The sequence below is a fragment of the Pristiophorus japonicus genome, chromosome 7, assembly GCF_044704955.1.
Source record: "Pristiophorus japonicus isolate sPriJap1 chromosome 7, sPriJap1.hap1, whole genome shotgun sequence".
NCBI lineage: Eukaryota > Metazoa > Chordata > Chondrichthyes > Pristiophoridae > Pristiophorus > Pristiophorus japonicus.
The window spans coordinates 95628103-95653281 of NC_091983.1; the positions used below are offsets into that span (position 1 = coordinate 95628103).

The following is a 25179-nucleotide window of genomic DNA, read 5'->3' on the forward strand; positions in this document are numbered from 1 at the left end:
TCAGCTGAAGATACAGAAACCTTGGACCAATTATGACCTTGGTGCAAGGTAGTTTTGATATTGATTAGCTATTATTCCTTTTGAAATTGCAATTCTCAGTCATGTTTATTTTATTCCCTTACCATAGGCTCCTGTTCTTGGAGTATGGTATAGGTCTCTAGATCGACTGATCGTTGGACAGAGCAAAGCTGTGGCATTTAAGAAAATGTTACTTGATCAGGTCAGTCTGTGAAACTGAATTATAAAGGACTTATAACCATAACAAATTTGCATTTATATAGCACCTTTTAATGTAGAAAATATCCCAAAGTGCTTCACAGAGAGAAATGAATGCTGAGCATAAATGAGAAAGTTAGCAGTGTGATCAAAGATAGTATTTGAGAAGGGTTTAGCACAGGGATCCAAGGGACTGCAGCTTAGACAGCCAAATATTGTTGGAATAGGGTAGGGGGGTGGGGGGACGGTGGTGTTATTACAAACAATACTTTTGCGGGCATGATTAGTTTAACATTTCTTTGAAAGCGGGATTGTGGTGGCAGAGGAGCAGCATCTGCCGATTTTAAGGTTTGCCACGAGTTGCTGTACTTGAGGAATAATACCCTTGCGGATCTGTACACATTTGTCCTGGCACAGATCTATATAAGAACCAATATTGGTCACAAAGACCATATAATAACTGTGTTTACATGGATTTTCTTAGACTGCTTTACCCACTTACACAAAAGGTACTCAGTTCTATACTCCTGTCATTCTCTGGTCAAACATGTACATTTTTGTGTTTGTAAAAGGTCAACATTCTGACATGCCACTTGTACTTGTCAAGTCAATTTGGGACATTGCAGGAAGAAGGAATAAAGAATTTGCTATTTTCTTTCTTTCTAGTTTGCACTTGCTCCTTGTTTCTTGGCCTGTTTCTTTATTGTAACTGGATTCCTGGGTGGGCATTCACGAGAGGAAATACAGTTAAAGATACAGAAGGTGAGTAGCATTTACATTACTCAAATCTTTAGAAATTTATTGGTGTGCTTCATGAAGATCTGGTTCCAAGTACATAACAAATCTAACCAGGGCAGGTGGTAAACTTACCTATGATGCCACTCTCCAATTTTCCTTTGCTTCCTCAATGTAAATCCAACACAGGGATCATGGATAGCAGACTGACATCTGTTCAGAGTTGACAAGTAATTTAGTTTTCTGCAGGTGGACAGACGTTCTAAACACCAAGCACACTGTACTGTCAGCATATAATGGGGGTAGGAGGCTAGACATGGAGTGCAGAGAGCCTAGGTGCAGGTTAGCAGAGCCCTGGCTTGGGGATCTCCAAGTGACTGAGAATGTGCTGCAATTTATCACTTTAGATTAACATTATGCTCTCTGCTGCTTGTCCAATTAAATCCACTTAAAGTCCAATTAAATATTAGGATCATAAAGAGCCGAATGAGAAATGATCTGGCCTCCACTGACCAGTCTACCTTGCCAGGTCTTGTTAGTGAGTCAGTCTGTCTGGTGAATCATCGACAGTAACTTGGAGCAGTATGGGCTGACATGGTCAAGGTATTGTATTGCCAAAACTACAAAGGATTGACTTGGTCATTGCTATGTGAAGTGCTTTGGGACATGCCTGAGTGATGTCATAGATGTCGTACAAAAATAACGCTTTCAAAAATATTAAAGAAAATTAATCAGTAATAGACTCCCAAGTCCCACTCTGGTCATGTTACAGGATCTATAAACAGCTAGAACAAAGAGGCCGTGGAGAAGTGTCATAGTGGGTGAGAGATGACGCACCTAGGATTGAAAGTGGATGGAATGTGGATGGAATGCTGAGGGCGATAACCATGGCGACTGCATGAAAGATGCAAAAAAGAAAATACTTTCTTTAAAAAAAAATGAGTATCTTCTAAAGAATTTGCTGGTGTATCAAAACAAAAAATACAGTAAAAGAACCAGAGGGGAGAGGAGTGTTTTTTTTCCAGTGAGTTATGATGATCTGGAATGCACAGCCTGAAAGGGTGGTGGAAGCAGATTCAATAGTAACTTTCAAAATGGAATTAGATAAATACTTGAAGGGGGAAAAAAATTGCAGAGCTATGCAAAAAGACCAGGGAGAGTGGGACTAAGAGCTCTTTCAAATGGCTTCCTTCTGTGCTGTATGATTCAATGATAGTTTTATGTACATTTGATTAAGAACAGTTGAGTTTATTTTTACTTAATTCAGGACACCCATAAACTGTGCCCCAGCACACACAATTCAACAAGACATTTAAAAAAAAAAAATTAACTTTAATACTATTGACTTCATTTTCTTAGTTATAGAGGGGTAATGTTTTGACTTATACTCCTTGTCTTGCCCTCTGGGAGTGTATATCGAAAATTTGTGATCCTGCCTTACACAGTTCGTTTGATTGTGTGCCTCTAAAAAGCCCAGAATCCCATATGCTTTATTAATTGGTTTGTTAACCTGGCCTGCCACCTACAAAGGTTTGTGAACATAACCCCTGCCCCCCCCCCCCCCCCCCAAGTCTCACTGTTTATTTAAAATTATACCATTTCGCTTGTATTGTCTCTCCTCATTCTTCCTATCAAAATGTATCACCTCACAATTTACTGCGTTAAACTCCATCTGCCATGCATTCACCCATTCCCCACCAGCCTGCCTGTGTCCTCTTGAAGTCTATTACTATCTTCCTCACTGTTTACTATGCTTCCAAGCTTCATGTCATCTGCAAATCTCAAAGTTGTGCCCTGTACCCCCCCATCCCCCAAGTCATTAGTGTACATCAGAAACAACAGTGGTTCCAGTACTGAACAACAACATCTTATATTTATATAGAGCCTTTAACGTAGTGAAACGTCCCAAGCTGCTTCACAGGAGTATTATGAGATGAAAAATTTGACACCGAGTCACATAAGGAGAAATTAGGGCAGGTGACCAAAAGCTTGGTCAAAGAGGTAGATTTTAAGGAGCATCTAGAAGGTGGAAAGAGAGGGAGAGAGATGGAGAGGTTTGACAGGGAATTCCAGAACTTAGGGCCTAGGCAGCAGAAGGCACGGCCACCAATGGTTGAGCGATTATAATCAGGGATGTTCAAGAGGGCAGAATTAGAGGTGTGCAGACATGGGGTGGGGGGGGGGGGTGGTGGGAGGGATTGTAGGGCTGAAGGAGATTACAGAGATGGGGAGGGGCGAGGCCATGGAGGGATTTGAAAACGAGGATGAGAATTTTGAAGTCGAGGCGTTGCTTAATCAAGAGCCAATGTAGGTCAGAGAGCACAGAGGTGATAAGTGAGCGGGACTTGGTGCGAGTTAGGACACGGGCTGCTGAGTTTTGGATCACCTCTAGTTTACGTAGGGTAGAATGTGGGAGGCCAGCCCGAAGTGCGTTGGAATAGTCAAGTCTAGTGATAACAAAGGCATGGATGAGGGCGTCAGCAGCAGATGAGCTGAGACAAGGGCAGAGATGGACGATGTTAGAGGTGGAAATAGGCTGTCTTAGTTATGCTGCGGATATGTGGTCAAAAGCTCATTTTAGGGTCAAATATGACACCAAGGTTATGTCAGACAGAAATTAGGGAGAGGGCTTGGTGAGGCCTCACCTGGAATATTATTGTGTTCAATTTTGGTCTCCTAATCTGAGGAAGGACATTCTTGCTATTGAGGGAGTGCAGCGAAGGTTCACCAGACTGATTCCAGGGATGGCCGAACTGACATATGAGGAGAGACTGGATCAACTGAGCCTTTATACATTGGAGTTTAGAAGGATGAGAGGGGATCTCATAGAAACATAAAAGATTCTGACGGGACGGGACAGGTTAGATGCGGGTAGATTGTTCCCGATGTTGGGGAAGTCCAGAACCAGGGGACACAGTCTTAGGATAAGGGGTAGGCCATTTAGGACTGAGATGAGGAGAAACTTCTTCACTCAGAGAGTTGTTAACCTGTGGAATTCCCTGCCGCAGAGAGTTGTTGATGCCAGTTCATTGGGATATATTCAAGAGGGAGTTAGATATGGCCCTTACGGCTAAAGGGATGAAGGGGTATGGAGAGAAAGCAGGAAAGGGGTACTGAAGGAATGATCAGCCATGATCTTATCGAATGGTGGTGCAGGCTCGAAGGGCCGAATGGCCTAATCCTGCACCTATTTTCTATGTTTCTATGGAGTCAGTGGCTAGGGAACAGAGTTTGTGGCGAGGACCGAAAACAATGACTTCGGTCTTCCCAATATTCAATTGGGGAAAATTTCTGCTCATCCAGAACTGAATGTCGGTCAAGTAGTCTTGACAATTTATAGACCCATGAGGAACTCCACTTTATACCTCCCTCCAGTCAAAAAAACAGCTAAACATGATTTGCCCTTAACAAATCCGTGCTGGCTCTCTTTTATTTGTCCATACTTGTCCAAGTGGCTGTTAACCTTCTCTCAGATTAAAAGCTTCCACGCCACCAACGTGAAACTGACTGGCCTGTAATTGGCAGGTTTATCCTTCTCCCCTTTTTTAAAAAAAAAAGCAGGAGTGTAACATTTGCAATCCTCCAGTCCTCTGGCACCACCCATGTATCTAATGAGGATTGGAAGATTGTGGCCTACTCTGCAATTTAAACACTTACTTTCCCTCAGCAACCTATGATGTATTTCATCTGGACCGGGTGACTTATTCACTTTAAGTACTGCCAGCCTTTCTAGTACCTCCTCTTCACCTATTTTTATCTCTCCCAGTATCCCGACAACCTCCTTGTTTACCGTAGCTTTTATGAATGAAGATTATTTTAACCTTAGATGAAATCATCATGCAAATTATGTAAAAGTAACTTATCACACCCAGTATAGTCTATATCTGAGAGAGTGCATGCCTGAAAACCATATTTACAATGGATTAGAGGGGGAAATACTAATTCTGCTGCACTATTAACCTGAAGTTAGCGAAGCCATGTATTATATTTATTTGACATAGGTCAGTCTTGCAGTTATTTCATTTGCCTGTGGCATATTAATGTTCATCTGTACAGGATGATTAATGGGTTAGCTGTTAAATATATTGTGTACAGTCAAGAAGCTGACATCATTAAAAAGTAATGGGCTCCATAACAATCTGTTTGTCCAAACTATTCACTAACCAACTTTTAAAGATTATTGAAACCTGGCATACATTCTGATTTCTATCTTACGTCTTGTTCAATGACAAAATGCTAAATACATTACTAACTAAAATTTGTGTTTCATAAAGCAGACTTTTTAAATAATTGTTAAATTACCCTCCCCATAATCTGGCAGAAAGATTCCTGTTCACTTTTTGTATATATCAACATATACTTAACTTGACACTTTAAATTAGTGTCTTCCTTTCACAGGCAACCAGCCCTTTATAAAATGATTATTCCCAGTATGTACATATGTTCCATTCATGCATTTGTAAGAAGTGGTATGTCATGGTCGTACAGGTAACTCTTTTTTTTAATCCCTTTGAAATATTATTCACTTTCCTCCCCTCCGGTTCTGAACATAAGAATTAGGAACTTGCGCAAAACATAAAAACAGATAGTAAAAGCTTTATATATAAAACGGAAAAGAGTGACTAAAGTAAATGTTGGTCCCTTAGAAGATGAGAAAGGGGATTTAATAATAGGAAATGTGGAAATGGCTGAGACCTTAAACAATTATTTTGCTTCGGTCTTCACAGTGGAAGACACAAAAACCATGCCAAAAATTGCTGGTCACGGGAATATGGGAAGGGAGGACCTTGAGATGATCACTATCACTAGGGGGGTAGTGCTGAACAGGCTAATGGGACTGAAGGTAGACAAGTCCCCTGGTCCTGATGAAATGCGTCCCAGGGTATTAAAAGAGATGGCGAAAGTTATAACAGATGCATTCGTTATAATCTACCAAAATTCTCTGGACTCTGGGGAGGTGCCATCGGATTGGAAAGCAGCTAATGTAACACCTCTGTTTAAAAAAGGGGGCAGACAAAAGGCAGGTAACTATAGACCGGTTAGTTTAACATCTGTAGTGGGAAAAATGCTTGAAGCTATCATTAAGGAAGAAATAGCGGGACATCTAGATAGGAATAGTGCAATCAAGCAGACGCAGCATGGATTCATGAAGGGGAAATCGTGTGTAACTAATTTACTGGAATTCTTTGAGGATATAACGAGCATGGTGGATAGAGGTGTACTGATGAATGTGGTGTATTTAGATTTTCAAAAGGCATTCAATAAGGTGCCACACAAAAGGTTACTGCAGAAGATAAAGGTACGCGGAGTCAGAGGAAATGTATTAGCATGGATCGAGAATTGGCTGGCTAACAGAAAGCAGAGAGTCGGGATTAATAGGTCCTTTTCGGGTTGGAAATCGGTGGTTAGTGGTGTGCCACAGGGATCAGTGCTGGGACCACAACTGTTTACAATATACATAGATGACCTGGAAGAGGGGACAGAGTGTAGTGTAACAAAATTTGCAGATGACACAAAGATTAGTGGGAAAGCGGGTTGTGTAGAGGACACAGAGAGGCTGCAAAGAGATTTAAATAGGTTAAGCGAATGGGCTAAGGTTTGGCAGATGGAATACAATGTCGGAAAATGTGAGGTCATCCACCTTGGGGAAAAAAAACAGTAAAAGGGAATATTATTTGAATGGGGAGAAATTACAACATGCTGCGGTGCAGAGGGACCTGGGGGTCCTTGTGCATGAATCCCAAAAAGTTAGTTTGCAGGTGCAGCAGGCAATCAGGAAGGCGAATGGAATGTTGGCCTTCATTGCGAGAGGGATGGAGTACAAAAGCAGGGAGGTCCTGCTGCAACTGTACAGGGTATTGGTGAGGCCGCACCTGGAGTACTGCGTGCAGTTTTGATCACCTTACTTAAGGAAGGATATACTAGCTTTGGATGGGGTACAGAGACGATTCACTAGGCTGATTCCGGAGATGAAGGGGTTACCTTATGATGATAGATTGAGTAGACTGGGTCTTTACTCGTTGGAGTTCAGAAGGATGATGGGTGATCTTATAGAAACATTTAAAATAATGAAAGGGATAGACAAGATAGAGGCAGAGAGGTAGTTTCCACTGGTTGGGGAGACTAGAACTAGGGGGCACAGCCTCAAAATACGGGGGAGCCAATTTAAAACCGAGTTGAGAAGGAATTTCTTCTCCCAGAGGGTTGTGAATCTGTGGAATTCTCTGCCCAAGGAAGCAGTTGAGGCTAGCTCATTGAATATATTCAAATCACAGATAGATTTTTATCCAATAAGGGAATTAAGGGTTATGGGGAGCGGGCGGGTAAGTGGAGCTGAGTCCACGGCCAGATCATCCGTGATCTTGTTGGGTGGCGGAACAGGCTCGAGGGGCTAGATGGCCTACTCCTGTTCCTAATTCTTATGTTCTTCTGTTCTTATTAATGTTGGGGAAGTCCAGAACCAGGGGTCACAGTCTAAGGATAAGGGGTAAGCCATTTAGGACCAAGAGGAGGAGAAACTTCTTCACCCAGAGAGTGGTGAACCTGTGGAATTCTCTACCACAGAAAGTTGTTGAGGCCAATTCACTAAATATATTCAAAAAGGAGTTAGATGTAGTCCTTACTACTAGGGGGATCAAGGGGTATGAGGAGAAAGCAGGAATGGGGTACTGAAGTTGCATGTTCAGCCATGAACTCATTGAATGGCGGTGCAGGCTCAAAGGTTACTGCAGGAGGAGCCAATTTAAAACCGAGTTGAGAAGGAATTTCTTCTCCCAGAGGGTTGTGAATCTGTGGAATTCTCTGCCAAGGAAGCAGTTGAGGCTGGCTCATTGAATGTTTTCAAGTCAAAGATAGATAGATTTTTAAGTAATAAGGGAATAAGGGTTACGGGGAGAGGGCGGGTAAGTGGAGCTGAGTCCACGACCAGATCAGCCATGATCTTATTGAATGGCGGAGCAGGCTCGAGGGGCTAGATGGCCTACTCCTGTTCCTAATTCTTATGTTCTTATGTTCTTATGAAGGGCCGAATGGCCTACTCCTGCACCTATTTTCTATGTTTCTATAACAGGAGTAGGCCATTCGGCCCCTCGAGCCTGCTCCACCATTCAATGAAATCATGGCTGATTTTCTACCTCAACTCAACTTTCCTGCACTGTCCCCATATCCCTTGATTCACTTATAATCCAAAAATCTAATGAACACACAGGCTCATACTGCATATGGTTCTACAGACGCCAGAAGCCTCACCCAAGTGACCATACTTCATAACTCGCTGATTAACAAGTCAATCAATAATGAAACCGATTCTAGCACCCTCACTGCTAACATAACTCAGCGCAAGCATCAAATATCTTTGATGTAGAAATCTAATAGCGCTATGCCCTGCTTTCGGGCGCTAAATCGGCATTCCACAGGCAAATTTTACAGTGGGGCGACACGCACAGGAAGTCCACATTGGTCCATATTGGTCATTCTACTCATTAGGTGTCTCCGGCGGCTGCCTGAATTGAGTGTTGGGCTCATTAAAATATTTAAATAGGGATCCTACGCTTGTATTTGGACCCTTTTTGGAATTTGCTGGCTTAAAGCATTTGATTCAATACTACTTAAACCCGCCCATAAAAATGTAGTGCGAACATTCAGGAAGCAGGCTGAAACAGTGATATTTAACGGGTTACCCACCTCGTTAAAGTAAGTCAATGGATAGTTTTTGGCTTTTGGGGATTTTTGGAGCCATTTTTTGTCTGCTTGGCCTGGGTTTGGAAAGACATTGGCCCCAAGTTTCCACATGATTTGCTCCTGATTTTTAGGAGCAACTGGTGTAGAACGGAGTATCTTAGAAATCAGAATTCTCCACATTTAGTTTTCTGCAGTTCTAGTCAGGTAGAACAGTTTCACTTTGGAACAGAATTTTTTTTTTTTAAAAGGGGGCGTGTCCGGCCACTAACGCCTGATTTCAAAGTTTCCACAGTGAAAACGTACTCCAAACTAACTTAGAATGGAGTAAGTGAAGATTTTTGTACACTTGAAAAAAATCTTGTCTACACTTTAAAAAATCAGGCGCAGGTTACAAATTAGGCGTAGGGAACGAGGTGGGAGGGGGGGGCAGGTGGGGAAGGGAAGTAATTAAATTTTACAATCAATCCTTAGTTATACTTATACAAATATTATACAAATAAATCCAACCTGAATAAAAATTTATAAGCAAAGAAAAGATTAAATAAACCATGTTCCTACCTGTGTGAAAGTGCTTCAGGCAGGCCTTTCAGGCAGCGGTGTGGCGTCAGTGTCTCGTCTCGACAGCAGCGGCAGGCAGCAAGCAGCCTTCGAGCTGAGCTGCGGTGCTTGAGGCAGGCCTTCATTCCCCGCGAAGATGCAGCACCCGGACGGACTTGAGGCCATTCGGCCATGGGATTGCAGCGGTATCAGTGGCTGGTCGGGAGCCGAAGAATGAACACAGGACACACGCAGCTGCAGATTTAAAATTCTTTAGGCCGTTCGGCCACGCTTATGGGGCGGCGACAGTGGCTCGAAGGCAGCCGAAGAATCCGGAGCGGACGTGAGGCCATTCGGCCATGGGATTGCAGCGGCGTCAGTGGCTGGTCGGGAGCCGAAGAAAGAACAGCAGCAGCCTTCGAGCTGTGAGGGGGACTGACTGAGGCCATTTGGACAGGGAGAGGCAGCCACATCGACATCTTTATATTTAAATTTGCAGAATGGGTGCTGCATTGTCAACACCACATATTATGCAATGGTTTGCTTCCTCATGCAAGAAATTCTTTGTTCTTGGTGGACGTTGATCCATTGCAAAGTTGAATTGGCATTTTTATTTCTCCAAACACACAGTCCTTAATTTGCAGGCACCGGTTCTGCAAGTTTAGCAGTGAAAAGCTGAACTCACTGATTTCAGCAGGTGATTTATTCAGCAGTGCTGCTAAAAGCACTCCCTCACACACAGAAATATCAAGAAAATTAAAATACAAGCCTTTGCAGGGGTCCAAGAAACAAATCTTCACTTTTTCTGCAGTACTTTTAAAAATGGCCGAGTGCCAATGTTTACTTCAGACTGCGCGTGCGCGAACGCGCGCACGCGCAGGGTTGCCGGCACCAAGAAGCCTCATTTCAATTGTACCCGCCCCCTCCTACTTACAAAATCAGCGCGAGTGGTAGGCTCCGCCCCCTGTGCGCCGCGCCAAACAGACATCGAGCTCCGAATACCGCACTTTTTTTTCGGCGCGAAAAACAGGCGCCCAGCTCTGAGGTGCGCCTTTTTCGCCGCGTGTGGAAACTTGGGGCCTTTAAAACTAAATAGGTATTGGAGAGCTGACTCCTGATCGTGTTATCACTGAGCTATGGGTGACTCCTAGCAAAACTCATTCAAAAAACTTGAATTAGTATACAGATAGTCCAGTCTCAATTTTAAGGTTATTCAATTTTAAGGTTTCCACGTATATTGCATGGTGCAGTTCATGTTGCCTGTTGGATATTGTAATAACACACTCCCTCTTCTTACTGGGCTCCTTTCTATTTAAAAGCCTATCAGTCTAACATTTCAGCATGAGGTTTGGTCGAATAAAGCAGTTTACTTATTGCGTACCCAGTATGTTATAGTAAGACGCAATTGTAATAACAATTGCTCTATTCTATAACAGGTTTTGGTTGTGTTTGGTTACAAAAAATGCATGAATCAAGAACAATGGTATGTTGGGAGAAGACACCAAGGATCAATTTGTCCCTGTTTAGTGCTGCTCTTAATGTTTCTTACATCAAAAAAAGGCATGAAAATGACTAAATAAAAAGGATAATTTAGGAAATTTGGAACTTTTTTAAAGAGCCATTAATGATGAACTCGTGTAGCATGTAATTTATTCCAGGTCAGACCTGGAGTTTCTGAACAAAGAGGAATATTTTAAATTGGCCACATGGTGAGAGAACTGAGCAGTAACAAAAATTTCCTGCCTGAGAGCTTTGGTGCAGTGGAGATGAAGATGCAGCCTGAGTATAGGAGGTGTATGACTTGTAATAGGCACCACCCTTGGCTGTGGATGTAGAGCAGATAAGGGCACAAGTTTCCCCAAGTTTTTTTGAGCAGCTAGTTCTTTTTGGAGTAACTTAAAAATCGCAATTCTCCCCATTTAAGTTGCTCCAGTATAAGTGAGTTAGTTAGGTTTTTTTTAGTTCAGTTTTTTTTTTCAAAAGGGGGCATTACCAACCACTTACATCTGTTTTGGCCATTAAAGCAAATTTAGCCAGCTATAACTTACTCCAAACTAACTTAGGCCAGCGTAAGTGTACATTCTGAAAAACCCTGCGGTGAATTAAGAAATCAGCGCAGGCAGCCAGAAATAGCGGGGCGGGTGGTGTGGTGGGGGACCTTGCAAAGCACTAAACACCTTCACAACAACATTAAAGAAGCATAAATACATTTAAAGCAACAAGCACTAAACAAAGCACAAAAAGTAATAAGCAATTAATTAACAAATAAAAAATAGAAGGAACCCTGCACCTAAAGCACCAAGACCAAAGTAATAAGCAATCAATCAATCAAAATATAACAAATAAAAAATAGAAGTCCTACCTTAGGGAACGCAGTGGGCTGCCGATGAGGATGCCTATTTGGCCTCATTTACTTTGAAATCTCAGCCCGGGATAGGGCGGCGTGCTTCAGGCCCCTCCCACACAGCCTGCAGAGCGTCGCACAGATTCGGGCTGCCAAGAGCTACTGCACATGCATGCACACTCTAGCGTGCATGTGCAGAGGTGCTGGCACTATTTTCAGCGCTGGGACCTGGCTCTGCCCCCAATCCACTGGCCACCACCCAGGAGAGACTGAGGAGCAGTCCGAATCAGGAGGAAGGTTTTCGGTGCGCTTGGAGGCGGACAAAAGCGGCGCACCTCGGGTGAGTGCACCAGAAAAAGGGGTTGGGGAAATTTAGGCCCTATAACTGGTCATCTAGAGGCTCAGGCTTACCAGGGATTAAGGTATGCCACAAAGACCTGCAGGGGCAATCAGCCATCTGCCATGCAGTACCAGTGGCAGTAAAGGCCACCTATGCCATAGGGACCTTTTAAGGACACAAAGCGTACACCTCAGGAGCCAGCCACTCTCCTCTTCTGTCCTGTCTATTAAGTATTGCCACATGCCTCGCTTTCTACAGCAGTAGATCGGCCACTGTTGAATCACTGAAGGTGACTGCCTCTCATCAAACCATTCCACAGTGAGGGAGTCAACAACTTGAGGGGAGAATAGGTGCAGAAAATAAGCCCAAAAAGGTTGTGCTTTGCTATTGTATGTGGTTTGCCCTTAGTGTTTCGTGGACCTCTCCGTGTTAGTTGTGCATGTGTCCTACTACTGAATGTTGAATTGCTGCCTAGCAAATTGACGAGCTCCGGGTTGTGTACTTCACAGCCAGATTATTGAACGTTTCAATATTTATCATGGTTAAATAGCTTGTTAGCTGCTTGAGAAGTGATAAAGGATTGTTGTAACTTCATGATTTCCTGCTACTTTTCCATTAGCACTAATGAAAACACATTCTCTCAGATCATGGATTTGAAAGCTTTGCATTGCCACAATTTTTAATCATTTTTTTTATACTGAAGAAAAATTAGGATTTTTTTGAGGGGGGGGGATGGAAGAGGGAGAGGAGAGCCCCCATGTATGTGGGAGTCGAGATGTGTAGTAAATCAGAAAAATAAGGATGCCTATTTGGCCTCATTTACTTTGAAATCTCAGCCGGGGGGGTGGGGGGGGGGGACACTTTCAACTTTGGCAGACCCACCACCCGTGATGCACCCTGCTCATTGACACGTTGAAGTCAATGGGAAAGGAAATCGGGCGAGGTGTATAATAAAGTGCCGATCTCCTATGCCCAATTTTCCAACCTCAGCATATTTAAAAATTACCCTCCAGTGTGTCCATATTATAATTGATTTGGTTTAATTATTTAACGACTCTTCAAAGCACTGTCAACTTTGGCTACTCTTAGCAGAAATCTACAAGTTTCAAATGCAGTTTTTGAAGCGAAAGAAAAAGTAATAATATTAACAGATCACATGCAAGTTTTGTTATTAACAACAGTGTACATCAGAGAATTTGTTTCCCATAGATCTCCGAAGTATTACTTTGACATACCAGAATTGGAAAATTGGCAGGCAATTGTGACAGTCATGGTGAGCAATGCTTAATGTTCATGCTGTGACATTTATTGACAAGGAAAATCAGTGTTGCTCTTTGCTGTCTTTGAGTAGATTTTGGTATTTAATTACTGAAACAGTTCAAGGATTCAATCACCTTTGGGTCCAATCCTAATGATTACAGTTCTGAAGCGAGAGGGGAAAAAGCTTTTTATATTGGTTCATTTTTACAGGAAAGGACAGACTACTTTAGATGGAAATTTGACAGCTTCAATATCGATTTCAGAGAGAAACACTGGATTCCAAACTAAGGGTGAATAATTGTCTCAGTTAGTCTGCAAGGTCTACGGGCAGCATCGGCAGCAGATAAATATCCCAACCTCCGCGGAGATTATCTGGCAGTCTATAAAGGACTTCATCCTTGAACTGATAATGTAATTTGATACTTTGGTTCCTGTGGGCATAACTCATTCAGTACAGATATAGAACTATTTTGTTGGGGTTGTCAGTGAAGACTGTACTTGCAACATTAGAGAAAGCATATCTTAAAAGTTGCCTTTTATGATCACACACTTTCAACTTGGCTTGTGTTGTGACTCAAATTTAACTCCCAGTATCTTCTTAGAAGCAGCTGTGGATAGATATCCTGAAAGCCCGTTCACATTAGCTTCTGGAGACATTTTTAGTTTTTCTTTTACAGTTATTCTTCATGTTGTAGAAGTTACAGTTTAGTTTAGTTGTGTATAACTGTCATTAAACTAAAGCATCAATTTCTGTTTGACAAAATTCTCCCCATACCCTCATCAGAGAAATACTGATATTACTAGATATATAACCTATAAATCACAGGAAAAAACTACTGAGAATTGAAAAGTAGAATTTGTAAGCTACTTGTTTGTTAAAGATAGTTCCATCTGACAAACTCCACGTACAAGAGTTTAACACATACTTTTATACCTGTGTAAAAATAACAATGAAGAAATATACTACATTACATATTCAGGACATTGAACATCAATCAAAAGTTCTGCCTTTTTGTATTAAGTTTTTGAAGTTTTTTTGAAGATTTTTATAGAATTTTACACAATTCTGCAATTACATGATTTTTATGTTACTGTTTTGTACCTGCCTTTTTGGTGCTATTTCAAGATGCATGACTTTGTTTCTTGTAAAAAAAAATGTTTTCTTTCATGGGATGTGGGCATCGCTGGCAAGGCCAGCATTTATTGCCCATCCCTAATTGCCTTTGGTGGTGGTGAGCCGCCGCCTTGAACTGCAGAGGGCAGCTAAGAGTCAACCATATTGCTGTGGGTCTGGAGTCGCATATAGGCCAGACAAGGTAAGGACAGCAGATTTCCTTCCCTAAAGGACATAAGTGAACCAGATGGGTTTTTACGACAATCCGGTAGTTTCCTGGTCATCATTACTACTAGCTTTTTATTCCAGATTTATTTAATGAACTGAATTTAAGTCCCACCACTGCAGTTGATGGGATTTAAATTCAGTCAGTTAAATAACTGAATGAACTCGCATCTCTGGACATTAGTACAGGCCTCTTCATTACTAGTCCAGTTTTGGTTTCCATATTTACGGAAGGATATACAAGCTTTGGAGGTAGTTCAGAGAAGGTTCACTAGGTTGATTCCGGGGATGAGGGGGTTGACTTATGAGGAAAGGTTGAGTAGGTTGGGCCTCTGCTCATTGTAATTCAGAAGAATGAGAGGTGATCTTATCGAAACGTATAAGATTATGAGGGGGCTCGACAAGGTGGATGCAGGGAGGATGTTTCCACTGATGGGGGGGACTAGAACTAGAGGACATGATCTTAGAATAATTGGCCGCCCATTTAAAATCGAGATGAGGAGGAATTTCTTCTCTGAGGGTTGTAAATCTGTGGAATTCGCTGCCTCAGAGAGGTGTGGAAGCTGGGACATTGAATAAATTTAAGACAGAAATAGACAGTTTCTTAAACGGTAAGGTGACAAAGGGTTGTGGGGAGCGGGTGGGGAAGTGGAGCTGAGTCCATGATCAGATCAACCATGATCTTATTGAATGGCGGAGCAGGCTCGAGGGACCATATGGCCTACTCCTATTTCTTATGTTCTTATAACCACTATGCTACCGTACCCCCAGATAGTGGAGGGAGGTTTTATGATTGTGGAGGATATCACGGCTAAGCTGGAACTATCCTCACTCGATATCCACTCGTGCACTTTCCAACGGGATGTTCACTGAATAATATTAGGAGTTAGGAACCCTTGCTGTTTTTTTCTCCCTTTAGTCCAGGGAAGCAGGGTCTCTTGGTTTGAGATTAACTAACTCGCCAAACCCGGGATATCCTGGTCTGTGTGGATTTGTGCTACAGCAAGGCAGTATGTTCACCCATTACTCTTTATCAGGGAATCTTTGCAGGTTTTTATTAAAATTTTGGTTCATTTTGAGATAAATGAATGCAAAATCATACGGCAGTGTGTTCCCACTGTTTGATATATGGTACAGGAGAGCTGGAGCCAAAACTTTAACCCAGTGAGAGAAGCTTCATCTGTCTACTGCTCAGTGTTTTTGTTTTCAGTCTGGTTACCACTGATTATCGTAAGCTGTTTTTGTTCACGTAAGTAAAATCAGAAAAAAATAGAAAAAGATTTGTATTTACATAGCCCCTTTTACATCCTCAATGTCCCAAAACGCTTCACAGTGAATGAATAAAGTTTTGAAGTGTATTCACTGTAGGAAATGTGGCAGTCAATTGGCACACAGCATGGTCTCAAATACCAATGGGATTTTAATGGCTGATGAGTCTGTTTTTGCTGATGTTGGTTGATGGTTGAAGGTTGGCCAGGACACCAGAAGAACTCCCTGCTCTTCTTTGAAAAAGTGCCATAGAATCTTTTACATCCACGTGAAGAGGTTCAATGTCTAATCTGAAAGATGGAGAGGGGAAAATTAAGATTATAAGAAATAGGAGCAGGAGTAGGCCATTTGGTTCCTTGAGCCTGCTCCGCCATTTAATAAATCATAGCTGATCTGATCATGGACTCCGCTCCACTTCCCTGCCCACTCCCCATAATCCTTTATTCCCTTATCACTCAAAAATATGTCTATCTCCGCCTTAAATATATTCAATGACCCAGCCTCCACAGCTCTCTGGGGCAGAGAATTCCACAGATTTACAACCCTCTGAGAAGAAATTCCTCATCTCAGTTTTAATTTGTCAGCCCCTTATTCTGAGACTATGCCCCCTAGTTTTAGTTTCCCCTATGAGTGGAAATATCCTCTCTGCATCCACCTTGTCGAGCCCTCTCATTATCTTATGTTTCGATAAGATCACCTCTCATTCTTCTGAACTCCAATGAGTATAGGCCCAACCTACTCGACCTATCTTCATAAGTTAACTCCCTCATCTCCGGAATCAACCTAGTGAACCTTCTCTGAACAGCCTCCAATGTAAGTATATCCTTAAATACGGAGCCCAAAACTGCATGCAGTAATCCAGGTGTGACATCACCAATACCCTGTACAGTTGGAGCAGGACTTCCTTACTTTTATATTCTATCCCCCTTGCAATAAAGGCCAACATTCCATTTGCCTTCCTGATTACTTGCTGTACCTGCATTCTAATTTTTCATGTTTCATACAGAAGGATATCCCTCTGTACTGCAGCACTTTGCAATTTTTCTCCATTTTAAATTATAATTTGCTTTTCTATTTTTCTGCCAAAATGGATAACCTCACATGTTCCCACATTATACTCCATCTGCCAAATTTTTGCCCACTCATTTAGTCTGTCTATATTCCTTTACAGATTTTTTTGCGTCCTCACAGTTTCCTCTCCCACCCATCTTTGTATCATCAGCAAACTTGGCTACATTATAGTCAGTCCCTTCATCCAAGTCATTAATATAGATTGTAAATAGTTGGGGTCCCAGCACCGATCCCTGCGGCACCCCACTAGTTACTGGTTGCCAACCAGAGAATGAACCATTTATCCCAACTCTCTCTTCTGTTCGTTAGCCAATCCTTTATCCATGCTAATATATTACTCCCAATCCCGTGAACCTTTATCTTGTGCAGTAACCTTTTATTTGGTATCTTATCAAATGTCTTCTGGAAATCCAAATACACCATATCCACCGGTTTCCCCCTTATCCACCCTGCTCGTTACATCCTCAAAGAACTCCAGCAAATTTGTCAAATATACTTTCCCTTTCATAAAACCATGCTGAGACTGCTTGATCGAATCATGCTTTTCCAAATGTCCTGCTACTGCTTCCTTAATAATGGACTCCAACATTTTACCAATGACAGATGTTAGGCCAACTGATCTATAGTTTCCTGCTTTCTGTCTGCCTCCTTTTTTAAATAGATGCGCTACATTTGCGGTTTTCCAATCCACTGGGACCTCCCCAGAAACATAGAAAATAGGTGCAGGAGTAGGCCATCCGGCCCTTCGAGCCTGCATCACCATTCAATAAGATCATGGCTGATCATTCCTTCAGTACCCCGTTCCTGCTTTCTCTCCATACCCCTTGATCCCTTTAGCTACAAGGGCCACATCTAACTCCCTCTTGAATATATCCAATGATCCAGGGAATTTTGGTAGATTACAACCAATGCATCCACCATCTCTGCAGCCACTTTTTTTAAGACCCTTGGATGTAAGCCATCAGGTCCAGGGGACTTGTCCACCTTTAGTCCCATTATTTTACTGAGTGCTACTTCTTTAGTGATAGTGATTGTAATAAGTTCCTCCCTCCCTATAGCCCCTTGATTATCCACTATTGGGATGTTTTGAAGACTGAAACAAACTACTTGTTCAACGTGTCTGCCATTTCCCTGTTCCCCATTATTAATTGCACAGTCTCATCCTCCAAGGGACCAACATTTATTTTAGCCACTCTTTTCCTTTTTATGTACCTATAGAAACTCTTACTATCTGTTTTTATATTTCTTGCTAGTTTGCTCTCTTTATCATTTTTTTTAGTCGTTCTTTGCTGGCTTTTAAAAGTTTCCCAATCCTCTGGCCTCCCACTAGTCTTGGCCATATTGTATACCCTTGTTTTCAATTTGATACCATTCTTTATTTCCTTAGTAAACCACGGATGGTTATCCCTTCTCTTACAACCTTTCCTTCTCATTGGAATATATTTTTGTTGAAAGTTATGAAATACCTTCTCAAATGTCTGCCACTGCTCATCAACCGTCCCACACTTTAATCTATTTCCCAGTCCACTTTAGCCAACTCTGCCTTTATACCTTTGTTGTCTCCTTTATTTAAGCTTAGGACAATGGTTTGAGATCCAACTTTCTCACCCTCCAACTGAATTTGAAATTCAACCATGTTATGGTCACTCGTTCCTAGAGGATCCTTTACTAGGAGATCGTTTATTAATCGTGTCTCATTACACAGTACCAGATCTAAGTTAGCCTGCTCCCTGGTTGGTTCCGCAACATACTGTTCAAGGAAACTATCCCGGATACACTTTATGAACTCTTCCTCAAGGCTACCCTGGCCAATTTGCTTTGTCCAATCAATATGAAAGTTAAAATTGCCCATGATTATTGCCGTTCCTTTTTTACAAGCCTCCATTATTTCTTGATTTATACTCCGTCCAACAGTGTAGCTACTGTTAGGGGGCCTATAGACTACGCCCTCCAGCGACTTTTTCCCCTTATTATTTCTTACCTCCTCCCAAACTGATTCAACATCTTGATCTTCTGAGCCAATATAATTTCTCACTAATGCACTGAGGTCATCCTTTATTAACAGAGCTACCCCACCTCCTTTTCCTTTCTGACTGTCCTTCCGAATTGTCAAATACCCTGAATATTTAGTTCCCAGCCTTGGTCACCTTGCAACCACATCTCTGTAATGGCTATCAGATTATACCCATTTTTATCTATTTGTGCCTTTAACTCATCTATTTTGTCATGAATGCTGTGTGCATTCAGATAAAGAGCTTTTAAATGTAGTTTTTTTTTAACCATTTTTTCCTGCTTTGACCCCACTTTCTGATACACTTTTATGTTTATACATTCTGTCCCTTCCTGTCACGCTCTGGTTTTCATTTCCCCCAGTGCTACCCTGCTCTATTGCCTTCTCCTTATTCTTAGACTTTAAAATTCTGCTTACCTGAACCCTCCCTCTACCCCCCCCCCCCCCCATAATTAGTTTAAAGCCCTCTCTACAGCTCTAGTTATTCGATTCTCCAGGACCCTAGTCCCAGCACGGTCTAAGTGGACTCCTTCACAACGGAACAGCTCCCTCTTACCCCAGTACTGGTGCCAGTGTCCCACGAACCAAAACCCATTTCTCCCACACCAGTCTTTGAGCCACATGTTTACCTCTCTGATCATATTTACCCTCTGCAAATCTGCTGGTGGCTCAGGTAGTAATCCAGTGATTATTACTTTTGTGGTTCTGCTTTTTAATTTGGCCCCTAGCTGCTCATACTCCCTCAGCAGAACCTGTTTCTTTGTCCTATCTATGTCATTGGTACCTATGTGGACCACGACAACTAGATCTTCCCCCTCCCACTCCAAGTTCCTCTCCAGCCCTGAGGAGATGTCCTTAATCCTGGCACCAGGCAGACAACACAGCCTTCGGGACTCATGCTCTCGGCTGCTGAGAACAGTATCTAATGATACTGTCCCCTAACACTACAACGTTTCTTTTTACTCCCCCCACTTGAATGGCCCCTGTACCATGGTGCTGTGATCAGTTTGCTCATCCTCCCTGCAGTCCCTGCTCATCCACACAGGGAATAAGAGCCTCGAACCTGTTGAACGAGCAAGCGCTGAGGCTCCACCATCACTCCATCCTGCGTCCCCATACCTTCCTCACTCGTAGTCACTTACCTTTTTTTAATTGATCTTAATCTTCCCCCTCTTCTCCAAATTCCTACTCTTTTCAAATTCCTGAATAAGCTACTCTGTTTAATTCCACTCCTTTTAAGACCTCTCAGAAAAGGAAATGCAAGTAAATATTCATGTGGGAAAGCTGTAACACCACTGCCATCTATACAACCCTGCCACATACATACAGCAATGGTCTTAACGTAGACCTGTAACGAACAAACCAATTATGATTGCAAAGCTAACTGGCAGTAACAAGGCCCTGTCCCTGACCACGGATCGAATTTGAATTAATTACTCCAATTGGTGTGACTAGCTCCTGGATTGCAGCGTCCAGGTAACTCTTCCCCTCCCTGATGTGTCATAGTGTCTGCAGCTCGGATTCCAGCACATCAACGCTGAGCCGAAGTTCCTCTGCAGATACTTGCTGTAGATGTGGTCGCCGTGAACCTCAATGATGTTCACCAGTTCCCACATGCAACAGCAGAAACACACCACTTGCCCTCCCATCTCTAATGTATTCAATTAGTTAAGATTGAAAGTTTTGAATGTTTAGTTTATAATCCCAGCTCTTAATTTAAACCAATGCCCAAAAAGAGAGAAAAACTGACCAAACTGACCAAACTGTCCAACCCAGCAGCTAGTGAAATATCACTTACCTTTTTTTAATTGATCTTAATCTTCCCCCTCTTCTCCAAATTCCTACTCTTTTCAAATTCCTGAATAAGCTACTCTGTTTAATTCCACTCCTTTTAAGACCTCTCAGAAAAGGAAATGCAAGTAAATATTCATGTGGGAAAGCTGTAACACCACTGCCATCTATACAACCCTGCCACATACATACAGCAATGGTCTTAACGTAGACCTGTAACGAACAAACCAATTATGATTGCAAAGCTAACTGGCAGTAACAAGGCCATGTCAAAAACATAGCGGCATTTCCAAGAAGTCTCAGTCGGTTCATGTCCTCTATAAAAAGGGACACGTTATAGACATTTAAAACAAAAGGAAAGAATTGCTTTTCTTGTTTCATTTATTTTGTGTCCGTGTATTTCTCCCTCCTCCTCCTGCCTGCTTAACTGTCTTGCTGTTTTGCATTTCCTTTTCTGAATTTGCAGTAAATGAAGTAACGATTCAGTACTAACTGGGGAAATTGGTGTGTCGGTGTGGCTAGCATACCAGTTTTGGAATCAAAATAATTTTAATGCGGCACAGACAAAAAAAAATACATTTCAATTAGGGACACAAGTAACAGACTGAGCCCAGTCTACATATTTTCCTGCATTCTCTTGCGTTTTATCACCATGTTTGGAAATTTCAATTGCAAATTTGCTGGTCCTCTCTTGGATCATACATTTTGTGCATTTCTATAAATTGTCTGAAATCCATCAAGGTGATGGTGTAAATATAGATTGCTGCCATGTATTGGGCCCAAGTTTCCACATGATTTGCACCTGATTTTTAGGAGCAACTGGTGGAGAATGGACTATCTTAGAAATCGCAATTCTCCACATTTTTTTTTCTGCAGTTCTAGTGAGGTAGAACAGTTCTACTTTGGAACAGAATTTTTTCTTCAAAAGGGGGCGTGTCCGGCCACTGACGCCTGATTTCAAAGTTTCCACAGTGAAAACGTACTCCAAACTAAAGTAGAATGGAGCAAGTGAAGATTTTTGTGGAACTGAAAAAACCTGTTCTACACATTAAAAAATCAGGTGCAGGTTACAAATTAGGTGTCCAGAACGAGGTGGGGGGGGGGGAAGGGAAGGGAAGTCATTAAATTCTACAATCAATCCTTATTTATACTTATACAAATATTATACAAATAAATCCAACCTGAATAAACATTTATAAGCAAAGAAAAGATTAAATAAACCATCTTCCTACCTGTGTGAAAGTGCTTCAGCCATCGTTCGTTGCTACGGAGGGAGGGGAAGGAAACCGCTGTTTGTCGCCGCGGAGGGGAGGGAGGGGAAGGAGACAGCGGTTTGTTGCCGTGTGGAGGGGAGGGAGGGGAAGGAAACAGCGGTTTGTTGCCGGGGAGGGGAGGGAGGGGAAGGAGACAGCGGTTTGTTGCCGCGGAGGGGAGGGAGGGGAAGGAGACAGCGGTTTGTTGCCGCCGCGGAGGGGAGGGAGGGGGAGGAAACCGCCGTTTGTTGCCGTGGAGGGTGGGGAGGGGAAGGAGACAGTGAGAAGGCTGCAAGAAGCCTCAGTGCTGATGGCAATGTGCTTTTATTAAAAAAGGTTCAAAAATTAAACAGCTACCAAGAACTACAAAAATGGCCGAGTGCCAATGTTTTTTTCACACTGAGCATGCGCGAACGCTCCAACGCGCACGCGCAGCGTTGCCGGCAGGAAAAAAACTAATTTAAATAGTACTCGCCCCCTCCCACTTACAAAATCGGCGTGAGTGTAGGCTCTGCCCCCCTGGGCGCCGCGCCAAACAGACAAGGAGCTGCAAAGCGCTCGAGAATAGCGCGTTTTAGGCGCGAAAAACGGGCGCCCAGCTCGGAGGGGCGCCCGTTTTTTATCCTGTGGAAACTTGGGCCCTTAGAGTCAGAGTGTTTATGAAGATTTTATGACCAACAATAGCAGTTCAGCCCTGGCTTCCTATTAGTTACATTTTACCTCCTTTTTGTGTTTCATTTTAGTGTCCTGTAAATGTCATCAACTGAGACACTGCAATTTTAAGAGGGAACTGGACAAATATTTGGTGAGAAAATCAATTGAAGGATATAAGTAGTGAATTGTGTATTCTGTTTTTTTTGAATTCTGGAGCTGACCAGATGGGTCGAAAAGGTCTTTTCTAGTCTTGTATATTCTTGTTTCTCCAAGTCTTTTAGGTTAGCAAGCTGCAATTTGATGGCAGGTTGTCAGTCGTGGGTAGTCAGTTAGCTAATTTGGTGCTAAAAGATAAGCTGTCTCAAAACACAGTGTTGTAATACTGAAACTGAAGAATTTGTTTCTTTAATACTAGCAGATGCTCCATGGCATTGTTCATAGTGAGCTGGAGGATACATTCAATAACAATGGTAGTTTTGTACCATGTAACATTCAGTGCATCACCACAACCAGATTTAAGGCAGCTGATTAAATAGAATTTATAAGTAGAATCCCCGCTGGAGTGGAACTAAACTACAGAACCAGTGGGAACCTGTTCAACTAACGTCATCTCAAGGCCAGATCCAAGACCGTCCCAATCTGTCATCAAACTACAGTACGCGGACGACGCTTGCGTCTGCGCACATTCAGAGACTGAACTCCAAGTCATAGTCAACATCTTCACTGAGGCATATGAAAGTATGGGCCTTACACTAAACATCCGTAAGACAAAGGTTCTCCACCAACCACACAGCACTACCCCCCAAGTCATCAAGATTCACAGCGCGGCCCTGGACAACGTGGACCACTTTCCATACCTCGGGAGCCTATTATCAACTGGAGTAGGCTGGGGAGCAGAAGGAGCAGCGTGGTGGCCTGGACCAGCAAGCTGACCAGCCCCCGGCCTGCGAGCACCATCGTAGTAGGCCGGGGAGTGGAAGGAGCAGTGTGGCAGCATACCACTCCAGAGAGCAGCACATGCTGGAGCAGGAGAGCAACAGCAGTGAAGAGGGACGTCACCAAGATCCAGGTCGATGTTTGGAGCATGGACAGGTACAGCAGGAGCAGCGAGATCGGGGTGAAAGAGAGGCGAGACATTGCAGAGGGACGTGATAGGGGCCCAGGAGAGGCGTAAGTTCGGGGCCAGGGGCCCGGGGCAGCACGGGCCAGCCCACACTGCGATATGTGCGTGCACTAGGTCTGTGCAGCAGAACTGGTCTCCAATCATGTTGGTTAATCCTTGCCACTGGACCAAGACCTAGCTTTGTCAAACCTGTGTGGTGGCTGGTGTGCAACGGTCACCACACGTTAAAAAAAATCCACGCACAGGCATCTTCCATCCTCCAACGGACCTGGAATATTAAGTCTTTCATTGAAATACCTATGAACTTTTTGATGTGGAAGCAAGTCATCCTCGATTCGAGGGATTGCCTAAGATGATGATGATCAACAAGGGCAGACATCGACGATGAGATTCAACACCACCTCCAGTGTGCCAGCCCAGCCTTCGGCGATTGAAGATCATGCCCTCAAATCTGCCACCAAGCTCATGGTCTACAGGGCTGTAGTGATACCCGCCCTCCTGTATGGCTCAGAGATGTGGACCATATACAATAGACACCTCAAATTGCTGGAGAAATACCACCAATGATGTTTCCGTAAGATCCTGCAAATCCCCTGGGAAGACACACGCACCAATGTTAGTGTCCTCAACTAGGTCAACTTCCAAAGCAAGCGCTCTACTCGGAACTCCTACACGGCAAGAGAGCCCAAGGTGGGCAGAGGAAACGTTTCAAGTACACCCTCAAAGCCTCTTTGATAAAATGCAACAACCCTACCGACACCTGGGAGTCCCTGGCCAAAGACCGCCCTAAGTGGAGGAAGTGTATCCGGGAGGGTGCTAAGCACCTCGAGAGCATGCAGAAACCAAGCTCAGGCAGCAGAAGGAGTGTGTGGCAAACCAGTCCCACCCACTCTTTCCTTCAACGACTGTCTGTCCCACCTGTGACAGAGACTGTAATTCCCGTATTGGACTGTTCACCTAAGAACTCATTTTTCGAGTGGAAGCAAGTCTTCCTCGATTTCGAGGGACTGCCTATGATGATGGCAAGATACTTTTCATTATAAATGTGAACATAAGAATTTGGAATGGATAACGTTGGGGAAGGGGGAAGTTTTGTATTGTAGATACATCTGTGGCAAAATTCATTTCTCATTTCAAAAGGGAATAGTATATATGCTGGATGATGAGGAAAGAGTTGCTTTGGGCAAGTGCAGGGGGAATGAGACCAACTAGATAGCTCTTTCAAAGAGCTGGCACAGGCATGGTGGAATAAATTGCCTCCTTCTGTGCTGTATGATTCTATGATTTATTTAAGCTCCACAAACAAACAAGATGTTACCATCAACTCTCTGGAGCAGTCAGCTAGGGTGCTGTTTCTAAGAAATTGATGCGATTTGCTGCTATTTTTGGTTAGGTGATTTTCCTTCACTCTACGCGTTAAAAACACTGTGAACTAAATCCCTGTTTTTTTTTTTCATTGTCCACAACTTGTCACCTTTACATACCAAGAATAAAAGGTTGTTTATGGTGGTAATTTTTTTTTAATCCATGCAGTTTAAAAATCATCATTTTGTACA

At 42.9% G+C, this 25179-nt stretch overlaps 1 protein-coding gene across 5 annotated transcripts in view; it reads left to right on the forward strand.

The window, feature by feature from the left end:
- Positions 1-25179, forward strand: part of mpv17 (mitochondrial inner membrane protein MPV17) — a 115531-nt gene that overhangs the window by 74441 nt on the left and 15911 nt on the right. For all 5 annotated transcript variants that reach the window (XM_070885145.1, XM_070885143.1, XM_070885147.1 and 2 more), the window contains 2 exons: positions 128-220; positions 883-978. In XM_070885145.1, coding sequence (XP_070741246.1) covers positions 128-220; positions 883-978 — 189 coding nt within the window. The remainder of the gene's footprint in view (positions 1-127; positions 221-882; positions 979-25179) is intronic.